Source organism: Ranitomeya imitator, chromosome 1 (assembly GCF_032444005.1).
Source record: "Ranitomeya imitator isolate aRanImi1 chromosome 1, aRanImi1.pri, whole genome shotgun sequence".
In the NCBI taxonomy this organism is placed as follows: domain Eukaryota; kingdom Metazoa; phylum Chordata; class Amphibia; order Anura; family Dendrobatidae; genus Ranitomeya; species Ranitomeya imitator.
This window is the reverse complement of record NC_091282.1, coordinates 373,785,343-373,810,172: the sequence shown is the minus strand read 5'-3', so window position 1 is coordinate 373,810,172 and position 24,830 is coordinate 373,785,343. Positions and strand designations below refer to the sequence as shown.

General features: G+C 42.3%; 1 protein-coding gene and 1 long non-coding RNA gene across 2 annotated transcripts in view; one reads left to right on the top strand and one right to left on the bottom strand.

The window, feature by feature from the left end:
* Positions 1–4,555: 4,555 nt before the first annotated feature.
* The window catches only part of LOC138657809 (uncharacterized), a 193,503-nt gene continuing 173,228 nt past the window's right edge, over positions 4,556–24,830 (bottom strand). The window contains exon 3 of the long non-coding RNA XR_011317197.1: positions 4,556–4,636. This is a non-coding gene — a long non-coding RNA (uncharacterized lncRNA). The remainder of the gene's footprint in view (positions 4,637–24,830) is intronic.
* Positions 13,279–24,830, top strand: part of MMP14 (matrix metallopeptidase 14) — a 45,196-nt gene continuing 33,644 nt past the window's right edge. The window contains exon 1 of the mRNA XM_069761785.1: positions 13,279–13,616. Within this exon, the coding sequence (XP_069617886.1) occupies positions 13,536–13,616 (81 nt within the window). The 5' untranslated portion in view covers positions 13,279–13,535. The remainder of the gene's footprint in view (positions 13,617–24,830) is intronic.

The window sequence follows — 24,830 nt, the reverse complement described above, 5'->3', positions numbered from 1 at the left end:
ATGGAAATGTGTATTTTTTACCACCTAAATGTCGCTAACTTCTGAACAGGTTACAACAGCCGTAAGACTCTAAGGCTATATGCACACGTAGTCTGGGTCCACTGCGGATTTTTCCGCAGCGGATTCCAGCAGATTTGATAAATCCGCAGTGGAAAACCGCTGCGGATTTACCGCGGTTTTCCTGCGGTTTCCACTGCGGATTTACAACTGCGGTTTTCCATAAGGGCAGTTGTAAATCAGCTGTGGAAAACGCACAAAGAAGTGGCATGCTGCGGATTGTAAACCGCTGCGTTTCTGCACGTTTTTTTCCGCAGCATGTGCACAGCGGTTTTTTTTCCCCATACGTTTACATTGAACTGTAAACGCAGGGGAAACTGCTGCGGATCAGCAGCTGCGGAAACGCTGCGGATCCGCAGCAAAATCCGCATCGTGTGCCCATAGCCTTAGGCCGCTATTTGGTTATGAATTGCCATGGAACATCAGGACCACGCAATCATGATCTGAGGGCACCAATTGGGATAAAGAAGAAGCCCCCACACTCTGTTAACCATTTATATGATGTCACTATTGACAGCAGCATCTAAGAGGTTAAACAGATTTGGGCAAACACTGATCGTGGCTGATGCAGCAAGTTGTCAGCTATAGTGGACAGCCAACAGCTACTGGATTGTCACCTGTATGGGGAGGCTATTCTCTTATACCTCAGGTCAGTTAAAAGACGTATTGGGGGTCATTAAGGGGTTAAAAGTGTAATCAAGGCAGTGCCCTAAAGTAGCATATGTCCTACACAACAAACTATGGAAGACTGAAGACAAGGACACAGCACTGCAGAACACAAGAGACCAGTAACAACCCCAGGGCCCCACTTTTCTGCTGATAATGTGACATTATCCTCAATCACAAATTTATGTAACAATAAACTGGGTTGATTATTGCATGAATAAGATGCCACCTTTATCTGTACATAGTGATTCAAGTATATATTGCCAAGTGCTGCTCATATAAGAGGGTAGTGGCTTACTCTTGCACAGTAACCCACTAGAGGATTTTCCTGTTCTCCTGTGGGCCAGTCAAAGCCTGGGTATAATGTGTGTAATGTATGTAAATGTAATACTTCGTGTTTGTAGTGGTGATCTGTCCAGCTACATACTGTAGGTACAGACATAGTTAAAGCTTGGTACTGGCCCATAGTGGGAGAGGAAAGCCCTAGTAAAACAGGATTATTTCCTGATAGTCAGATAGGGAAGTACAGTATGGCGGGCAGCCATCATTCAAGGCAGTTGAAGGCTTTACTGGAATCTTTTGCGGACATTCCAGCAACATCCGGAGCCTAGGGCTCAGTACAGATACTACAAAGAGTGCCTTATCATCTAGTGTACAGAGGAAGTGGAAGTGAAACCGCGTAAAGGGAAGGTTGCACTGTGGGCCTGGTCAGGAAATCCCTGGAAAACCGACTAAAGGGAACCTGTCACCCGCAGGGACTATTAAATTAAAAGAGCCATTTTCAGCAGCACTAAGGCTGCATTCTTTGAAGGTGGCCCTTATGCTTAGCATCACTTGGAACGCTGAAATAATGAGTTTTATAAATTTCCCACCATACCTCTATTGAGTCAGGGAGGGAGGTATGTTTTCTTCCCCTGACTCAACCGCCTCGCAGCCGTCCATCATCCCCCTCTGGCCTCCGGGCGCCTCCTCTTTTCTTTCTCGTGACGTCACCGGCGCAGACGCTCTGCAATCAGTTCTCGGGTATGCGCCGTGCGTGCTGCCCAGGAACTTACATTAAGTGATGTAAGGATATCGCGCCTGCATGTAGCGGAGGCCCCAGATCCCATGCCGCAGTGTGTTATGATGTATTCACACTGCGGGGCTGGGAATCTGGCGCCTGCGCTGTGAAGTGAGTCACCGTGCTCCATTGAAGATAGTGCCGATGTCTTGCAAGATTTGTAAAGTCTCGCAAGACTTCGGCACTTCTATCGAGGAGCACGGTGACCCACTCCACTGCGCAGGCTCCAGATTCTCAGCGCCGCAGTGTGAATACATCATAACACACTGCGGCATGGGATCTGGGGCCTCCGCTACATGCAGGCGCGATATCCTTACATCACTTGATGTAAGTTCCTGGGCAGCACGCACGGCGCATACCCGAGAACTGATTGCAGAGCGTCTGCGCCGGTGACGTCACGAGAAAGAGAAGAGGAGGCGCCCGGAGGCGGCCAGAGGGGGATGATGGATGGCTGCGAGACGGTTGAGTCAGGGGGAGAAAACATACCTCCCTGACTCAATGGAGGTATGGCAGGAAATTTTTAAAACTTATTATTTTAGCGTTCCTAGGGTTAATAAACATAAGAGCCACCTTCACAGAATGAAGCCTTAGTGCTGCTGAAGATGGCTCTTTTTCTTTAATAGGCCCTGGGGGGTGACAGGCTCCCTTTAACGTGATGATAGTCCAGGAGGAACAGACAGCGATGCTGGAGACGTACTGTACTAAAGAAACAAGCAATAAGAAGTGCCCGAAACTGCATGTTACAGTCTGATGAGCTTGAACTGCCCAATAAATGTTTGCTTGTTCTGAAGCGATGGCCGGGGGACCACCACGGTGCAGGAAGACTACTGTACACAAGATGAGGTGCAAACAACAAAGGGTAGATTTATTGGGAGGCAAGGAATGAAGGGAATGAGGAAGATGCAAACAGGGGTATACAATGGCAAAAGACAATTTACAAGAGTAATAAACTTTATCTTTTCCGTAAAATATCACGTTGCTCCAACTATTACAGACTCAAAATATGTCTAACAAGCAAATGTAAACAATAAACGAGTGATGATGCTACTCTACGTATAACCTCCCTGGCCTTTACTAAGCAGGCCACACGGCTCCCGTGTACTGACTATTGAAGCCTACACTAGGCCCTAACAGGTGCACCAAACAGGAATAAACTCACGGTGATGTCAGAGAATCAGGTCCAGTCCCAGGGGGGCCCCCAGCAGTCTAATACGGTGGTGCGCATGGCTTTCTGTCAGCTCTGTGAAACGTGGTCTTCTCCTTGCTTCTGGATCCTAGGGATACTCCTAGAAACTGTAAATCCCTTTCTCTGTATCTTCGTGGCTCTCTTGCAGCTATATCAGGACACAGTTCTTCTCTCTTTCAGCTATCAGCACAAAAAGTCCTCTCTGCAGCAGCCTCAGCTCACACATGCTGCTCCAGCTCCACGCCTGCACTCTGCACAGACTAGTTCATTACAACGATTATTGCAGGGGAGAAGCAGAACATTCCATCACACCAGACAAGGGGGTGCAGCCTCTTAAAGTGACAACGTGTTCCTTACTGTCCATAACAGCATCACCCTCTTACAGTTCCAATGAACTGCGTGTTCCCTTAGTTTTGTGGAGCGTCGCCTGAAAAGGGAAACCTAGAGAAAGCAGAGGCCTGAGGTCTACAGGTGAATATGTTGCACCCCACACTTGCCAGCAGGGAGAGACTGGGACTGAAATTTAGTCCTAGCATTTGAAATCACTCAGGCCCATGGAGTTCCCACCCCCAAACACCAGATGGGGATATATTATAATATTACCCTGCCTGGAGAAATCAAGATTTACTACAGGATCAATATTTCTAATAATACCAATAGTATTGCTATATAAGATTAACTAGTTATAATATCAAAATAATAATATTTCAGTATTACAGACAAATACCAACAAACCATAACTAAATATTACCAGCATATACATAGTAACATAGTTAGTAAGTAACATAGTTAGTAAGGCCGAAAAAAGACATTTGTCCATCCAGTTCAGCCTATATTCCATCATAATAAATCCCCAGATATACGTCCTTCTACAGAACCTAAATAGTAACATAGTTAGTAAGGCCGAAAAAAGAATTTTTATTGATATTACAATACAATATTGATAACACCACCGTACTGATCGATAAAGAGGTTGAGGTTAAAATCTATGTAACTTCAGACTTCTGAATCCTCATAGCGCACACTATGAGGATTCTCCAGTGCAGACATTAGGAGCGGCCATCATGTGACCACAAATATGCGATTTTCCCACCTCCGGCCACATTTTGACTAATTGTACTCGGCTTTGTGTGTTCTACTTGTACTGAGCGAGGCCATGCACGTCTAGTTAGCACGTGCCCACATGTATGCAAATCGCATAACTACAGAAAAAGAAAGGGTTGCCATTGCACCCAGGCCCTGGAGCCTAGAGGCCATTTGGCCTATATAAAAAGACCAAAAGTAATTAAAGAGTTGCAATAATTGAGGGCCCCATTAGACCTTTTGCTTTGGAGTACATGCTGTTCAAGTTACATCAGTGCACATGATTACCAATTCCCATTGCAGCGAGCTCTGGGAGGATTCAGAAGTCTGCAGTCCCATATAGTCACATAGAGTCACTGCAGACTTTAGCTTCAAGCCTGGGCAACAACTCTAACCACAAACACTGTACTAAGACTGATATTACCACCATACAGTGACCATCTAATGGTAATATCCATTTTACACCAGTGCTCTGCAGAGCATATATGTGTATATTGTGCAGGTTCTCGCTCTTTGTTGTCAATCATTTTTCCTTTGCATTCGGTCCAGACCACCATGACCTCTTATTTCATCACAATTCGTCCCTGCAAAATGCAAAACACAAACATCTTGACTTTTTACTGATTTTCCAGGACCCTCCACCTTCTTCCACCTCTACATATACCACAACTTGTGATACCTTATAATAATTCCCCTGTACCTCCTTTAATAATGCCCCCTTGACCTCTTATAATAATAACCCTGTACCTCCCTATGATAATAAACATATTCCCTGTGCTTTCTTATATTAATAACAATGACTCCTTGCTTCCCCATAATGAATGATTCCCCCATTGTGCCTCCTTGTAATAATGACCCTCCAATAATAATAAAAATAATAATCTCACCAATTACCACTCGGTACATTGAGGAAGGTCTATATTACCGAAACGTCTGGTTTTGTATGTATCTACCTTTTGAATTATGCAAATTGTCTCTTCAGAGAGGAAGAGAGCTACAACTCTAGTACCACCTATTGGAAGATACCAATCCTACCAGTCAATGTTGACCCTTTAACGAGCCTTGTCACATGACTTAGGTTAATAGCCAAACCAGAATGTCAATTTGCAGACACTGTGTTTCCGGGTACTGCCCCTCGTAAGAGCAAAGCAGAGATCTTGTTTGGCTGTGTGAGAGGCGTCAGACCGTTATCCAAGAAGTATCATTTCTCCTTGTGGAGATCGAAATGCTAAGCATGCCAAGATGAGGAGACTTAAAGCCGCAATGCTCCTCTGGGTAATATGCTAATTATGCAAATTGTCTCTTCAGAGAGGAAGAAAGCTTGACTTGTAGGATTGCTACCTTCCAATAGGTGGCACTAGAGTTCTAGCTCTCTTCCTCTTCCTCTTCCCCACACAGTATGATTTTCCCACAAACCTTACACAAAGTATGATGCTCCACAGCACACCACACATTAAGATTGTCACCACAGCCTTCTATACAGTATGATATCTACCACAGCCCCCAATATGCAGTATGGGAGGCACCACAGACCCCACACAGTATGATGTCCACCACAGGCCCCTATAAAAAGTCTGATGTCTACCAAAAGCCCCCAGACAGTATGAGGACCCCACAGCACATATAGTATAATGTTCCCCATAACCATCTCATACAGTATCATTCACCACAGCCCCCAAACAGTATAATATATCCTACAGACCTCCAGAAGATATCATGCCCACCACAGCCACCCCACCCAGTATGATGTCCACCACAGCAACCCTACACAGTAAGCTGGTCCTCCCCACTGCCACCCCACACAGTATGATAGATCTGTCATACACTATTGAGATCCCCCATAGCCAAAATACTATATGACGGTCCCCCCACAGCCCCCTATATAGTATGATGGTCCCGCCACAGCTCCCTGTATAGTATGATAGTCCACCTCACAGTCCCCCATATAGTATGATGGGCCCTTCAACAGCCCCCTATTTAGTATGATGGTGTCCCAACACCCCCATATAGTATGATGGTACACCTCACAGTTTCTATATAGTATGATGGTACCACCAACAATCCCCCATATATTATGTTTCATCTCACAGCCCCCTATATAGTATGATGGTCCAACTCAAAGTCCCCCATACAGTATGATGGTCCCTCCAACAGCCCCTATATAGTATGATGGTCCCCTTAAAAACACCTCCAATATAGTATGATAGTACAACCCACAGCTCCTTATATATTATGATGGTACACCTCACAGCTCCTATGTAGTATGATGGTCCACCTCACAGTCCCCTCCATTTACTATAGTGGTCCTCCCCACAGTCCCTAATATACTACTAGATTGTGGCCCGATTCTAACGCATCGGGTATTCTAGAATATGCATGTCCCCGTAGTATATGGACAATGATGATTCCAGAATTCGCGGCAGACTGTGCCCGTCGCTGATTGGTCGAGGCAACCTTTATGACATCATCGTCGCCATGGCAACCATTATGACATCTACGTCGATACTGTGCCCGTCGCTGATTGGTCGAGGCGAATTCGCGGCAGCCTGTGCCCGTCGCTGATTGGTCGAGGCAACCTTTATGACATCATCGTCGCCATGCCAGACAGACAGACAGAAAAACCCTTAGACAATTATATATATAGACTAGATTGTGGCCCAATTCTAACGCATCGGGTATTCTAGAATATGCATGTCCCCGTAGTATATGGACAATGATGATTCCAGAATTCGCGGCAGCCTGGCGGCCTCGACCAATCAGAGACGCGGGATTTCTACGTCGATACTGTGCCCGTCGCTGATTGGTCGAGGCGAATTCGCGGCAGCCTGTGCCCGTCGCTGATTGGTCGAGGCAACCTTTATGACATCATCGTCGCCATGCTGTGCCCGTCGCTGATTGGTTGAGGCCTGGCGGCCTCGACCAATCAGAGATGCGGGATTTCCAGGACAGACAGACAGACAGAAAAACCCTTAGACAATTATATATATATAGACTAGATTGTGGCCCGATTCTAACGCATCGGGTATTCTAGAATATGCATGTCCCCGTAGTATATGGACAATGATGATTCCAGAATTCGCGGCAGCCTGGCGGCCTCGACCAATCAGAGACGCGGGATGTCTACGTCCTTTATGACATCATCGTCGCTGTGCCCGTCGCTGATTGGTCGAGGCCTGGTGGCCTCGACCAATCAGAGACGCGGGATTTCCTGGACAGACAGACAGAGATGATGGTCCAACTCACTGTGCCCTATATATAGTGTGATGGTCCCCCACAACCCCCAAAGATTAAAATAAATCCCTATAATCACCTAATTCAGACATCTCATCCTCGGCAGCATCTGACTCCTGTTCTATCCATTCTCGCCGTGGATGCCGGTGGCGCAATGCAGTGACGTTATTGCATTGCCAACGTCACCTGTTAGTGCTGGCCTCCAGAAGGTCTCAACCAGAAAGGACATCAGCGGCCTGCTGGGGCAAGTGACGGAGCCAGCAACTTTGTGCTCCTTCAAAACTGTTAACAGTATTGGCGTCTTGAGGATGCAGATTCTGATAACAAGGTAGCAGGCAAGACGGCCCACGACCAGACAGGCCCTTCTGCATAGCTCCCTTCCGTCCCTCATACTGCGGGACTGTCCCAATTTTGAGGCTGTGCCCCGCAGTCCCGCTCAGGTCTCTACATCTCCCGCACAGCCAGCAGGAGAAGCAGCCAACACGCCCCTCCATATCTTCTTCTTCCAGGATGGTGGTTCAGAGAAGGAGAAAGGATATTCTGAGGTACGTGTATGTGTGTGTTGCACGGCACACATACATGTAGCTGGCCCTGCTCTACTGTGCTTACAGTACAAGGCATTGTAACCATGAATAGTGGCAGCAGTTAGAGCAATCCAGTGCAGCCTGTTAGTAATAGGCACAGTCTATATACAGTGCCTTGCGAAAGTATTCGGCTCCCTGGAACTTTTCAACCTATCCCCACATATGCTTCAAACATAAAGATACCAAATGTAAATTTTTGGTGAAGAATCAACAACAAGTGGAACACAATTGTGAAGTTGAACAAAATTTATTGGTTATTTTAAATTTTTGTGGAAATTCAAAAACTGAAAAGTGGGGCGTGCAATATTATTCAGCCCCTTTAACTTAATACTTTGTTGCGCCACCTTTTGCTGCGATTACAGCTGCAAGTCGCTTGGGGTATGTCGCTGTTAGTTTTGTACATCGAGAGACTGAAATTCTTGCCCATTCTTCCGTGGCAAACAGCTCGAGCTCAGTGAGGTTTGATGGAGATCGTTTGTGAACAGCAGTTTTCAGCTCTTTCCACAGATTCTCGATTGGATTGAGGTCTGGACTTTGACTTGGCCATTCTAACATCTGTATACGTTTATTTGTGAACCATTCCATTGTAGATTTTGCTTTATGTTTGGGATCATTGTCTTGTTGGAAGACAAATTTTCGTCCCAGTCTCAGGTCTTTTGCAGACTCCAACAGATTTTCTTCAAGAATGGTCCTGTATTTGGCTCCATCCATCTTCCCATCAATTTTAACCATCTTCCCTGTCCCTGCTGAAAAAAAGCAGGCCCAAACCATGATGCTGCCACCACCATGTTTGACAGTGGGGATGATGTGTTCAGGGTGATGAGCTGTGTTGCCTTTACGCCAAACATATCGTTTGGCATTGTTGTCCGATTTTGGTTTCATCTGACCTGAGCACCTTCTTCCACATGTTTGGTGTGTCTCCCAGGTGGCTTGTTGCAAACTTTAAACAACACTTTTTATGGATATCTTTAAGAAATGGCTTTCTTCTTGCCACTCTTCCATAAAGGCCAGATTTGTGCAGTGTACAACTGATTGTTGTACTATGGACAGACTGTCCCACCTCAGCTGTAGATCTCTGAAGTTCCTCTAGAGTGAGCATGGGCCTCTTGGCTGCATCTCTGATCAGTCTTCTCCTTGTTTGAGATGAAAGTTTAGAGGGATGGCAGGGTCTTGGTAGATTTGCAGTGGTGTGATACTCCTTCCATTTCAATATGATCGCTTGCACAGTGCACCTTGGGATGTTTAAAGTTTTGGAAATCATTTGGTATCTAAATCCGGCTTTAAACTTCTACACAACAGTATCACGGACCTGCCTGTTTTGTTCCTTGGTCTTTATGATGCTCTCTGTGCTTCAAACAGAACCCTGAGACTATCACAGAGCAGGTGCATTTATACGGAGACTTGATTACGCACAGGTGGATTATATTTATCATCATTAATCATTTAGGACAACATTGGATCATTCAGAGATCCACATGAACTTCTGGAGTGAGTTTGCTGCACTGAAAGTATAGGGGCCGAATAATATTGCACGCCCCACTTTTCAGTTTTTGAATTTCCACAAAAATTTAAAATAACCAATAAATTTCATTCAGCTTCACAATTGTGTTCCACTTGTTGTTGATTCTTCACCAAAAATGTATATTTTGGTATCTTTATGTTTGAAGCATGATATGTGGGAAAAGGTTGAAAAGTTCCAGGGAGCCGAATACTTTCGCAAGGCACTGTATATATGTATCCCTTATATACTACAGCAGTTATGGAGTGGAGCCAATAGATAGTGGTGTTGTCTGAGTGCATGCAGAGTTCGCAGAGCTGGGCTACATTGCAATGCGCAGGATCTATGAGGCAGCAGTGTGGACAGCGACAGGTGGTGAAATCTTTGCCTGCATTATAAGCAGAGCTGCTGGGACACATCTACAGCCCTGACTGTACACTGGCATCATCATGTGTGGCCATTATACAGTATGGAGCATCATGTGTGGCCATTATACAGTATGGAGCATCATGTGTGGCCATTATACAGTATGGAGCATCATGTGGGGCCATTATACAGTATTGAGCATCATGTGGGGCCGTTATACAATACTGAGCATCATGTGTGGCCATTATGCAGTATGAAGCATCATGTGTGGCCATTATACTGTACCCAGCATCATGTGGGGCCATTATACAGTATGCACCACTGTGTGGCCATTATAAAGTATTGAGCATCATGTGTGGCCATTATACAGTATTGGGAATCATGTGTGGCCATTATACAGTATGGAGCATCATGTGTGGCCATTATACAGTACGCAGCATCATGTGTGGCCATTATACAGTATTGAGCATCATGTGTGGCCATTTTACAGTATGCAGCACTGTGTGGCCATTATACAGTATTGAGCATCATGTGGGGCCATTATACAGTATGGAGTACTGTGTGGCCATTACACAGTATTGAGCATCATGTGTGGCCATTATACAGTATGGAGCATCATGTGTGGCCATTATACAGTATTGAGCATCATGTGTGGCCATTATACAGTATTGAGCATCATGTGTGGACATTATACTGTACGCAGCATCATGTGGGGCCATTGTACAGTATGGAGCACTGTGTGGCCATTATACAGTATTGAGCATCATGTGTGGCCCTTATACAGTATGCAGCACTGTGTGTCCATTATACAGTATTGAGCATCATATGGGGCCATTATACAGTACTAGATTGTGGCCCAATTCAAATGCATCGGGTATTCTAGAATATGTATGTGTGTATGTATATAGCAGCCACCTAGTATATAGCACAGGCCATGTAGTATATAGGAGCCATGTAGTATATAGGAGACAAATACTACGTGGCCTGTGCTATATACTATGTGACTGCTATATACATACATACATACATACATGCATATTGTAGAATACCCGATGCGTTAATATAGGCCACGCAATATATAATATTGGCCACGCAGTATATAACACAGCCCAAACAGTATATAACACAACCCACGTACTATATAACACAGCCCACGCAGTATATAGCAGCCACGCAGTATATAACACAGGCGATGTAGTATATAACACAGGTCAAGCAGTATATAACACTGGCCACGTAATATATAACACAGCCCACGCAGTATATAACACTGGCCACGTAATATATTGCACAGCCCACGCAGTACATAACACAGCCCACATAGTATCTAACCCTGGCCAGGTAGTATATAGCAGCTACGCGGTATATAACACAGCCCACGCAGTATATAACACTGGCCATGTAGTATATAACACAGCCCATGCAGTATATAACACTGGCCACATAATATATAGCACAGCCCATGCAGTACATAACACAGACCAGATAGTATCTAACACTGGCCAGGTAGTATATAGCAGCCACGTGATATATAACACAGCCCACGTAGTATATAGCAGTGTGGGCACCATATCCCTGTAAAAAAAAATAATTAAAATAAAAAATAGTTATATACTCACCCGCTGGGATACAATCCAGCGAAGCTCTGGCGAGGCGCGTGCGGCTGCCGCCATCTTAAGTTCCCAGGATGCATTGCGAAATTACCCAGATGACTTAGCGGTCTCGCGAGACCGCTAAGTCTTCTGGGTAATTTCGCAATGCATCTCTGGGAACAGAAGCTGGTGGAGGCTCGGCGGACTACGGAAGGTGAGCATAGCAGGTTTTTTGTTTTTTATTATTATTAACATTACATCTTTTTACTATTGATGCTGCACAAGCAGCATCAATAGTAAAAATTTGGGGACACACAGGGTTAATAGCAGCGGTAACGGAGTGCGTTACCCGCGGCATAACGCGGTCCGTTACCGCTGGCATTAACCCTGTGTGAGCGGTGACTGGAGGGGAGTATGCGGGTGCTGGGCACTGACTGCAGGGGAGTAGGGAGGGACTAATCGGACTGTGCCCCTCGCTGATTGGTCGCTGCAGCCATGACAGGCAGCTGGCAAGACCAATCAGCGATGCGGGATTTCCGTTACGGAAGTTGCAGACAGAAAGATGGAAGTACCTCTTAGACAATTATATATATAGATGGAGCACTGTGTGGCCATTATACAGTATGGAGCATCATGTTTGGCCATTATACAGTATTGAGCATCATGTGTGATCATTATACAGTATGGAGCACTGTGTGTCCATTATACAGTATGGAGCATCATGTGTAGCCATTATACAGTATTGAGCATAATGTGTGGTCATTATACAGTATGGAGCACTGTGTGGCCATTATACAGTATTGAGCATCATGTGGGGTCGTTATGCAGTATGGAGCATCATGTGCAGCCAATATACAGTATCGAGCATCATGTGGGGCCATTATACAGTATGGAGCATCATATGTGGTCATTATACAGTATGGAGCACTGTGTGGCTATTATACAGTATTGAGCATCATGTGTGGCCATTATACAGTATGGAGCACTGTGTGGCTATTATACAGTATTGAGCATCATGTGTGGCCATTATACAGTATGGAGCACTGTGTGGCCGTTTTGTTTTCTGTTTACAATTATTGTTTATGAAACAGTGTGATCAGCAGTGCTAAATTGCTAAATGGGTGTGGTTGGGGTGTGGATATGGGTGTGCACTTTTTTAGCAATTTCACCACACTTGGAATTTTTTTCCCGTTTTCTAGTACAAGACATGGTAAAACCAATGGTGTCGTTCAAAAGTACAACGCGTCCTGCAAAAAATAAGCCTTCACATGGCCATATTGACAGAAAACTAAAAAAGTTATGGCTCTGGGAAGGTAGGGAGCAAAAAATGAAATTTGGAATATCCAATTTATATCAGAGGTCCAAACTAAATTTTTTTACACGTGAATTTATTACAGTTGACATTTCTTGTTTATAGAGATATTAGATAGCTCTACCAATCCAGATATCATTTAGATGATGCTGTGATTGCTATGGATGAGTGCAATTCGGTTCCGAAAAAATGACTGCTGCAGAAATGTCATGGGAGCTCGGGCCACAGTATGATGTCTACATTAACGTGCATGAAAACGTGCTTTCTCCATAATGAAGTATTTTCACTTACATGATTTTAAAATATTAAATTGTTCCTCTTTCAGTAGAATAACGGGCAGGAAATACATTCCCACGTTTTATACGTCAGACATGATCTGAATATAGAACTTATCGGTAGATTGTTAGACAAACATAATCGATACAATTAGCCTTCAAAATCCCACTAGAGTCTTTAGCGGTATTAAGGCTGTATTCAGAGGACTTGGCATATTCAGCCCAAATGTCTACCAAGCAGTTTTATCATCTTTTTACAGCTTCGAATCAATATCCAATGTGTTCACTAGGGGGTGGTGTACAACATCACATTTTCCACTAACTCCTAAATGTGGGAGTAGAACACGTCTGCAACTCAGAGGCAGGACACATTTGTTAAAAAGATTGTTGGAAAGAGGAACATCAAGCTGGGAAACAAAACCGCTGCAGAAGAGGATAACAGAGTTCATGGAGAAGTAGAAGATTAGGTGGCTGCTGGAGGACAACTTCCTATGACTGGGGAAAGCAGCCACAAGTAACTAAAAGGTTGAGGTGGAAAAGCACAGGAGAAAATACTACTTTTCTAGACTTTCCCAACGTGCCACCTCCAGCGGTGCCCAAGACTGATTGCAGACCTCTGCTAAGAATGGACTCTCTAAATACAATCTGGATATGGCTCTTGCTGTGTTCGGTATACACGTTCACCCTTGCCAAGTTCAGTCCAGAGGTGAGATAATACATTTGCATGCATCTATTTATCTATCGATAATATTTTGGAAGAATGCATTTTAGCTGAATATCTGAAAATTTCCAAAAGCCTTTTTGATGATTCCCTTGAAGCCTATTAATTTTTCCCCTCCCTCATTTTTTTCCTGGAGAAGTCATTCTGGGCTCTCCTTGGAATCTGAGGTCACACATGAATCCTGTTAAAATCTGGAAATGTGCTCTCTGGAAAAGATTCAATGTTTGGGGCGAGAGCTGAAAGCGAAGGGGAGAGACCCAGAATTATAGAGAATTAGGAAGGGAAATTTGTGCAAAGGGAAAGTATAGGTGTGCCTGATCTCCAGCTGATAGAAATGGCAAAAAGATGAGGAGGATGAGAGTGAACCTAGAGAGCGGGTCATGGAGTGAAAACCAACACTAAGGAAGGATAAAAATGTAGCCTTAAAAAAGATATTTCTTGGAAGACAAAGTTTGACATTTTGCAATAGAATCTGTGGGTTTCTGAATTGCCACCTTCTTCTCGTATAATTCACAAAGATATAATTTATTTTAACCAGTTCTTAAAAAACTGTTTGGAAAATGCGGTGGATTAAATAAAATGGACCAGAGAAGAAGGGGTGAAAATTGGAGCCAGGAGACTGAATGAGGAGAGTCATTGTGGGAGGAGGAGGTGGGGGAGAGAGAGGCCACTTGGAGGATCTTCCATTGAACAGACAGATTTCTTTGGTCTCCTTGTCCTAGCTAACCAGAGACATGGAGCCTAACAACAAGCCGTGTGTCTTGTGAATGGTTCAATGTCTGATTTTCCAATGAAATCAATTTATTTCAAAGGCTTGGTCTACACAAATGATGTTTGTGACCAGTAAAGTAAAGCTTGATTTACTGTGCAAAAAGTTAAAAGCTTAATTATGTTTATGAATGTTTCAGAAGCGTCTCCAACTCTAAAATATTCCGCCAAGTTAACTTTCTCTTGGTCGATAGTTACAGCTTTGCAAAAGGTTGATAACAGAACCACAATACTTCTGAAAAAAACATAAGGCTTTATTAGTATGTGCCTTTTCTTAGGAAATTTACTGTTTACGGGAATGATATACAGTAATTCGGATTTATTTTAAAGGAGTAAGTAAAGGTCCTACATAGGGTTAAGTCACCAGATGTAGCTCAAGTCCAGATTCACACAAAGACTCAGCTTCACGTTTGTCTTGAATTGTTCCAGTAAGAACTTGAAATCGGCGTGCCTTTGTAGACTGATCCCCGAAATTGTCTATGTAAGCATCTACTACATTCCAGGCCAATGAATGAGAAAAATATGAGTTCTGCAGAAGAGACGTTACCACGCTTTCCTCCATTTTGTGCAGATGGTGGAGTTTTTTCTATTAACCTTTTCGAATGCTGAGTCCTTTCCTTCCCCCTCTCCTGACTCCTCACCTATGCTGAAATTCCTGGAAGGCACACTCATCAGTTTAGCCAGTGACTACTTAACCACATCTGCATTTTACTGGCCTAATGTTATTGGCAGAGGCATTGTTAATAAATCAAAGGCTTATGCTCCAACTACCAGAGGGATTCGTAAAAATCAATTGTAATCAGGCACAAAAGAAAAACTAATCCATTAGGAAAAACTGATTTACATTCAGTGGTCGTATTAGTGAGCACATTATTTTATGGAAGTATTACGATTGCCTTCCTAAGAGTCCTCGTACACATTTCATGATTTTTATTAATGCAGTTTTTGAAGTTGAAACCCGTTGATTCAAGAAAAGAAGTAGGATCTGCCACTTATATCTTCTTTCTTTTTTTTTTCTTTCCACATCTGTTTTTTCGCTTCAAAATCTGCATAGTAAAAGAATGCCTGCACACGTAGCAGATTTGATGTGGAGTTTCTACAGCATATCCGCAGCTCATTGGAAGCATTTCTACATCAAAATCCACGTTTCCTGCATATGTTGCTCAAAATTTTACTGAATATATCACCCAATGGCTGCAATGGTTGAATAACGGAATTGCAAAAAGAATTGACATACTGTGGACATTAAAAGCCAGGAAAATTTACATTCAAGGGGTTAGGTTACAAGTCTGCAGTCACTCTATGTAACTGCAGACTTGTGAATCTTCACATTGTGTGCACTGTGCGCTGTGAGGATTCTCCGGCGCCGGGGAGGAGCAGGCTTGTGACCGCTAGCATGTGATTTGCATACACGCAGTCACATACTGACTAGATCTTGCTCAATGCAAGTGTATTAAGCGAGGTGGGACACAGTCTAGTTGGAAAACAGCCGGACGTCTGAACAATGCATGCTTGTGATCCTTTGGCCTCCCCCGATCCTGGCACCATAGAATCCACACAGTGTGCAGTGAGTGCAATGTGAGGACTCACAAGTCTGCAGTCATATAGAGTGACTGCAGACTTGTAACCTAAGGCCAGACAACCACTTTAAAAGGATATGTGCACATCTGCAGTATTTGCAGGTAAAAAATCTGACGCAAATACTGGAGTGCTGGCAGGAAAAACATTTTTGCCACGGTTTTGCATACGCTTTTGATGTGTTTTCTATGTGTTTTTTTCCCATTCATTTGAATAGATAAAAAAACCTACAAAAACACTGACAGAATTGATATACTGCAGATTGAAACTGCTTCAAACCTGAAATGAAAAAGTAAACATCATGGGCATGATATTTCAGAAATCTCATTCATTTTGCTGGTACTGTAAAGAACTGGGAGAACTGCGGCAAAAACAGACCATGTGAACACACCCTAACTCAGTCGGTACTAGATTACACTGCAGATTTTCCGCATGAAAATCCTCTAGGAAAATCTGTACCTAATCCACACCATGTACTTATCTTATGCCTCTAAACTGGCAATAAAGCATACATTTTCATTAGCAATTTGGCTGATAGCCATGATTATAAAGTGTAGATTTGTACTAGAACCTACCTAAAAAAAAATTTTGTTAAAATATTTTTTATGCTCAGCACAATAGTATTTTAAATGATCATTTCGGTTCTAAAAACAATTACCCCCTAGAATATTGCTTAATGAAAAATATTGTAATGCTTGTCAGATCAGGGGGGGGGGGGGGAATTTTTACATCTGCCGCTTATTTGAAGAGACAAAAGAATTCTGCATATAGTCCACTAACTTTCCAATTTCATTGTGTGTTAAAGTAATCCAGATGTTTATAATTTATGGGTTGAAATACAAAAAGTGGGTCACCAAGCCATATAGGGAAAGCCAACACTATCCTTATATAACATTCTCCTTACTAAGCAAATTCTAATACAAATCACGGAAATCTTGCAATTCAGCATAAGAAACTTAACTGGCTCATAGATTTACAGAGTTCAACTTTAGCAACTATAGTATTCTTAAATGGAACTATCATCAGAAAATGACCTATTGTTTTGTTTTACATTTCTTTTTTTATTTTTTTTTTGCCTTTTTTTTAAATATTTTTCCATATTACAGTCTTTATTAAAACAAAATAAAAATATTTTAATATTAACACTAGCCATAAGAGTTTTTTTTAGACTCTACCTTCCTGTTGATTCAGGAAACAACACATGTGCATAGCCACAATCCTATTTTTTGTATTGAAGTATCTAATTAGCCTTTGCAAAGTTCATTATGAAGGGAAGGTGAGCAGTGTCAGCTGTGACATCGCTTATTGTGATAGGTGGATTTGTTATTACCTGTATAATCCTGCCTCTGATGATAAGGAGCCTGCTGAAAACTCTACGTGAAAATAGAAAGGCTACAGTGGCCAGTGTGACTATTGCAAAATTATTATTATTATTTATTTTTTTTAATAATAACGATTGTGATATGAAAAAAAAAATTGCCAAAGTTTTTCTGAAAATACATGTACCACAAAAACCTGATTTACGCACAATAGGTCATTTTCTGATCAGAGCTTCACTTTATTGTATGCTGAAGATCAATAGTAAAAAAAACACAATATAATGGGAAAGAGAGCTGGTGGAATCAACATGAGACAGTCTCTGGGCACAGGACTGTGCCATGAAAACTTGAGAGCAGAGCTGCATTCTCTTCCTTTAGTAATGTAAACATTAAGGACAAGACATGCTGGCAATGGGCAGATATAGTACTAAATGGTGGCTTTCTATATAAATGAGTGACTGGACCAAGTTGAGGCAGGAACTAAACTTCCTACTGACTCTCCATTTTGGCAAATAGAGGTCATCAACATGCCCTGATAGGGCCTAGGAAGAAAGATAGTCATTGTAGGATAATAAGATTGCAACAGACGAGCTCACTCTTGCTAATATCCAAAATATGGATTCCATATGGATGAATGGAATGGCCTCCAAGATTTTAAAGCTGAAACGTTGGTGGATGGAGCGAGATATGATGCCCCAGATGTGCTCATTTTGATTCAGGTCTTGGGAAAAGGCAGGCCAGTCCAAATCATCAATACGTTCATCATGCAGGAACTGCTGACACACTTCAGCCACATGAGGTGTAGGATTGTCATGCATCCGAAGGAACCCACTGCACCTGCATATGGTCTCACAATAGGACTGAGGATCTCATTGTGTAAGTAATGGTAGTCAGAGTACCTCTGGCTAGCACATGGAGGGCTGTGCGGCCCTCCAAAGAAATGCCTCCCCACTCCATTACTGACACACTGCCAAACTGGTCATGCTGGAGGATGGTGCAGGCAACAGAACATTCTCCACAGCGTCTCCAGACTCTGTCACGTCTATCACATGTGCTCAGTGTCAACCTGCTCTCATCTGTGAAGAGCACATGGCATCAATGTCGAATCTGCCAATTTGGTGTTCTCTGGCAAATGCCAAATGCAATGCACGGTGTTGGTCTGTAAGCACAACACCCTCTTGTGGACATTGGGCCCTCATGCCATCCTCATGAAGTCTGTTTCTAACAGTTTGAGCAGACACATGGATGACAGTGGCCTGCTGGAGGTCATTATGCAGGGCTCTGGCACTGCTCCTCCTGTTCTTCCTTACACAAAGGAGCAGGTAGTGGTCCTGCTGCATGACTGTTTCCTTTGTATGGCCCTCTCCACGTCTCCTGGTGTACTGGCATGTCTCCTGGTACAGTATTTGTTCCATGCTCTGGACACAATGCTGACAGACACAGCTACCCGTCTTACAGCTCTCATTGATGTGCCATCCTGGATGAACTGTATTACCTGAGCAACTTCTGTGGGTTGTAGACACCGCCTCATGGTACTGTACAGTACCTCTAGGGGTGAGAGCAATGACAAAATGCAAAAGTGACCAAAACAGCCAAAAAGGATGAGAACAGAGAAATGGTCTGTGGTCACCCCCTGTAAAACCACTTCTTTATAGAGGTTGTCTTGCTAATTGCCTATCATTTCTACCTGTTGTCTGTTCTATTTGCACAATAGCAGGAGAAATTGATTCGCAAGCTGAGCTTCATAACTGGAAAAGGTTGATTTCACAGAAGTGTCATTGACTTGGAGTTACATTGTTTTGTCTAAGTGGTCCCTTTATTTTTTGAGCAGTGTATTTTTACATCTTTGTTTCTTATCATTAGCTCAGTTCACAAGTTTTAGACATTAGCCTTAACTGCGTATAACTCTGAACATTTCAGCAGAGGTGTCTTCTTAATTTTGTCATCTGCTCTATTACTGAACTTAAAATGTCTGCCATTCACTAATAAGAAAAACAATAGTTATCTGTGGTGTAAAGTGTGCCAGAGAATATATTTTGCTTATTGAGAAGTCTTCAGTTATTGGGCTTCAGTGTGGACACTCTGTATAGTTACTCTTTCTTGGGAAGCATTGGATCCAGACATATTTCTAACACTTTGCCTCTGTTGGATGCCATTCCTCACAATTAAGGCTCTCATAACTCACTTTCCCACCGTTACTTTTCTTAAGGTTATGGCTACTTACGTATCAGTGGTAAAGTGACCTTTTATCTCCGGGATTGATATATTGAAGATACTACACTACCAAAAATGTTTGATGCTTGCTTCATAGCTGTTCTAAACTAACCCTACGCATTAGATAGTTGAAACATTCACTCCCAGTCAGTGTGATAAGGTGGGAGGCTGAGGAGATTGACCATATTTTTCTATGCTTCTTTAGAAATATAAATGTATCTGAATTTATCTAAAGTGCCAAGGCTAGCTAGATGTCCTATTTAAGGGAGTGTTTACACTGGACCATTATTGAGAACGAACGAGCAAAACGTTTGTTCATAGGATTCTTTAAGCTTGTTTTGGTGCAAACAGCACGTGCTGCCGAAAACAGTGGGTACCCTATGTGCACAGAACGAATGTAGTAACAATCGTTTTGTGTGCATGAAGGTATGGTCGACTTGTCTAAACAGGCTATTAAATGGCAGCCGATTGACTCTTATGTAGCCAATTGTCTGACAGTTAACTGAGCAACCACAAATTATCCTGACTTTATACTTAGTACAACCCCTAAATATAAATGGCATTTACTCTAGTCTTATAATGGGCAGCACGGTGGCGCAGTGGTTAGCACTGCAGCCTTGCAGCGCTGGGGTCCTGGGTTCTAATCCCACCCAGGACAACATCTGCAAAGAGTTTGTATGTTCTCTCCGTGTTTGCGTGGGTTTCCTCCGGGTACTCCGGTTTCCTCCCACATTCCAAAGACATACTGATAGGAATTCTAGATTGTGAGCCCAATTGGGGACAGTGATGATAATGTGTGCAAAAACTGTAAAGCGCTGCGGAATATGTTAGCGCTATATAAAAATAAAGATTATTATTATTATAATCTACTCAGGCAATTAAACCATTGCCAATCGGCTGGCATGTAGAGTCTCCCAGTGCAAGGAACCAGTGAATTACTGTGTCCAGTACATTCTATATCTCCATTCTATGTCTAGTGAGGGATTTTTTGACTTCCATGTATTTGAAGATAGAACTCAAAGTTCCATTAAAATCACTTCTCCAAATAAAATATGGATATAGTTTGTTCCACCTTCTTTGAAAATCTGAACATCCAGTCCTTACAATTGGGTAAAACACACAACTTAACAGTCAAGCAGATCTTGCCAAAATTAGGATAATCGAAATCTAAACTTTCTTAAATACTATGAAGACTAGACATTGATAGAAATTTGTATTAAAGAGCATGCTATTTTATGGAATTTGGAGGGAATATTGCAATTACAAAAGCTGCTTACAGTAATTTACTGCACGTTACTTTCCAACGGAACCTTGTGAGACTGAAGCTAGGATATAGCTGGTCATTGTCCTATAGCCTGAGGCACATTATTCAACAGGATCCACCATTATTCCAATACTAGCAGCAGTCATCTGTTTCTCAATTGTTAGTAAATGAGGTTGTCACCTTGTATAAGTGTGTTATCGATATCCATAACGTCCCCCCATACACGTCAGATAGCTGTCAACCCAGTAATGGTTCGTCCAGTTGTTCTGCTGGCAGCTAACTCGGCATCTCTCCCATGCACTGTATCAATGGCTCTGACAAATGCTCTTGTGTTCTCTAAACCAAAGATGTCTTATCTCTTAGAGTATAAAAGGATCGGCAGTCCAACATCAGACATACCAGATTTCAATCTCCCTAATATCATCTATTATGGGACAGTCGGGGGTGGGGTGGGGCTATACAGACCAGATAATATACATGTATGGAGGCTTTATTTCTTCATCAAATGTTTCCTTATTTTTGACATTTTACATCACCATTGTTTGCAATCCACTTTGTCCCTTTATATGGAGATTTAGGGTGTATTGCTCCCTCTGTGTAGACCGCTGGCTGGCAAAGAAAGTCTTATAGGCCAAACAATGATCCCTGAGAAAAAGGCATGCAAATTAGCTCTTCTCAAGGAGGAAGTATCTGGTTCTAGTCTGGTTTCTAGGCCATTGGAGGTAGCCACCTTATAAGTCAATATGACCCTTTAGAGCTTTATACACCATTATATGGTGTTTCGATACAGTAATTCACTATGGCACATCATATCAATGGTCATCTGATGAGTTGTCTTCCATACATATTATGTATAGAATATTATATCTTCTCTACATGATTTAAGGGGTTCTCCACTGCCATGACATGATTACGTATACCTAGGATTGGTGGAGATGTCATCAATCTCGGACTGGTGGGGGTCTGACACTCAGCACTCCCCTCTATCAGCTGTTACTAGCTCCAGCTGCTGCCAGCTGTAAACATTGTACACCATTGCTCCATCACACTATTTTGTAGCCTCTCCCGGGAAATGCAGATCAGTTCTTATTAACATGAATAGAAAGTGATCTGCCGATCTAATATTGATGATTCTATCCTAAGGTTAGATTATCAATATCAAAGTAGAGGACAATACTTTTAATAAGGTTAGATTAGTCTACTTCCACACCTTTCCCAGCCAAGGAACTTGCCGAATTTATGCACAATATCCTCTTATTTGCTAAAAACAAAATGTCCCCATTGTCAAACATCTCTTAGACGATCTATGATAGTAGTACCAGTGTACAGGGTATGCTGATATGTATACTGTAATAATGCGATATCTGCTTCATTAGGTAAAATGACATTTATGTTGAAAAAAGAATATAAAAATGGATTTGTCATAAGATTTCTTAATATAAGCTGCGTACACTATTATAAGATCTCTTAGACCTTGTGAGACTGGTGTACTTACGTTGAAAAGACACATTAGAATGGCTGTAATTACTTTTTAAAAGCGTAAAAGGAATCTGTCACCACATTTGAGCGATCTCACCTATTAATGTGGGCATAAATGTTATAGACTGCTGACAAAAGTTCTACCTGTATGTCTCATATCAGATGTCTTGTTGTGGAAAAATCATCTTTAATTGCTTCCTTTAAATGACTTCATCTAGGCTATAAGATGTATGCTGCCTGGAAGATAACTCCACCTCCTTGCTTCATTATCCTACAAGTCTCCTCCCATATCGTTACTGTGTCCTTTTGACATCAGGTGCGCAGCCAGAAATCCCGCTCCTGCGCATTCCGACTGCCGTCGTTCATCTGCACTGTTCCGCCTTTCTATGGGCATTGTCCTCACTTTTGTTCTTCTAGAACTTCCGCTCCTAGTGTTCTCCCGTGTAAAAGCCAAATTCAAAATGCCAAGTCAGTACAAACTTTACTTTGCTTTGTGGTTCAAGAGGACAAATAATGTTTAAGTTTTAGATTCCCATGTCATGAAATGTGGATTTTGTGGGTCATAGGCCAGAAGCGACATGACTTATGTGGATTTTTCTTTTGTGAAGTGAGTTCCTTGATATGGAAAGTTTGTGTTTTTAGGGAAGCCTGTTGAGGAGGTGGATATACCATGTAAAGTCATATTATTCTGACCCATTGTCCTTTACCATAATATAGATTTCATGACTTAGTACATACTCCTATATAGCTCCATATTATGAGTGATCAGTCCGTACAAAAGAAAAGATAAGTGAAGCTGGCCATAGAGCTGCATCTCTTCTCAGGAGGCATTTGTTACTAGGTGGGACCTCCGCTCCCAATGCAATCCCAAAAAGGAAGGATAACTTGATCGTTCATAGATCTCATCTGCCTCTCATAAAGACGCTTCCCCTATAAGTAAATAACTGCGCTTATAAAAAGGGAAAACTCCAGCTATCATGCTCTTTTCATTTTCTATAGTAGATAATAAGTTTTCCTTCACGTCCTTTACTAATAGATTTGCATTTTTAAGCCCCATGGAGTTCAGAAATGTTTTCCTACAGTCATCAAGATTTACGCCACAATGTTTTACAAATTTTTGAAATCTTACATAAGAGCTCATGCACACGACTGATTTTCTCGTATGAGTGCTATCCGTGATTTCCATGAATAACATTAGTACCTATGATATTCTATGGGGCTTTGCACATGTCTGATTTTTCCTCGGACAGAGTGGTCCACGGAAAAAATCGGAGACATAACGAAATTTGATCCGAGGTGTCGGATCAAAATCGGAAATTCAAGTCTCTGGGTTAGTGGAAAAAAACCTGCACGGCACTCAGATGACGTCAGTCCAATTTTCACGGTTTGATAAAATGGAGACTTTTTTTTCTCTTCACATACAACAAAAACTGATGCCACTCTGATCAAAGTCTGATCAGAATAACTTGTCCATTTTTCACGGATGTGGAGAAATTGGTCATGTGAGCCTACTCTTATAGTGACTTTGGGAGGTTGTAAAATGCATGACAGTGTATGGCCAACTTGTTTCATTCAAACCCATTAATCCATTCCCTCAGCCCCGTACCTCTTAACTTGTAATATGAATACACAGGAGACCTTCTTTTGGATATAATTGGCCACAGTGGCCATTTATTAACAAATAATAACAATAACCAAATTTAAATGAATGAAATTGGAGGAGGCCCTTGAAGCTACAAGATTTGGCACATGTAAAACAAAGTGTTTTCCAATCGAATTATTGTATCCTCAGCCATCCCCAGCTCGAGGGCACCACACCACCATCAGTGGTAAAAGAACGTCACCACTGGCTTCCAGGGTACACCCCCGTCCAGAGCCCCACTATTTAAATCCCCCACATAAAAAAAATTCCACCAACTCCAAGGATCCCCTACTACCTTGGCCACCGCAACCCATAGTAGCAAAAAAATCTTGACTGTTACCTAATGAACAAAACAGTACTATATATTATTACTAATTATTATTTTCTATCATCACCAAAATGCCAACATGCCATCAAAAAAGGAGAATGGTGGGTGGGATTCTTGTGCCTAAAATTGCCCCCTTTCCCCCACTTTTTTTTCCTACGTATACTCCCCCTTATATTGTCCCCTCTCTCCACCTAATGACCCAATCCCATAACTCCCAATCAAACTCCATTTTCCTCCTGGCCCAATCACTGTCATACTGGCCTCTTATTAACTAGTTCAGTTCCAGCCCATTCTGTAGAATTAATAATGGCATGTTCCATTTTTTCATTCAAAATATTGGTGTAAGTTTGTCCAGCCAAGAAGAGACAAAGGGAAAAGAAAATTCTCTAACACGTCCATCGAGTTGTCAAATTATTCATAAAACAAGCACCATTATGTTAAATTTGGCACAATTTCTGCATGTCCGGTCTAGTTTTATACTGGCAAACTATACAGTAATGTGCACATTCCTGTTTTGTTTTCTGTTTTACTTTAACAAAAGTGAGTCAGCTTGAGTCCCATTCAGAGACTGTTGAGCATTTCCCTGGATTCATTCCCAGAAGCAGAT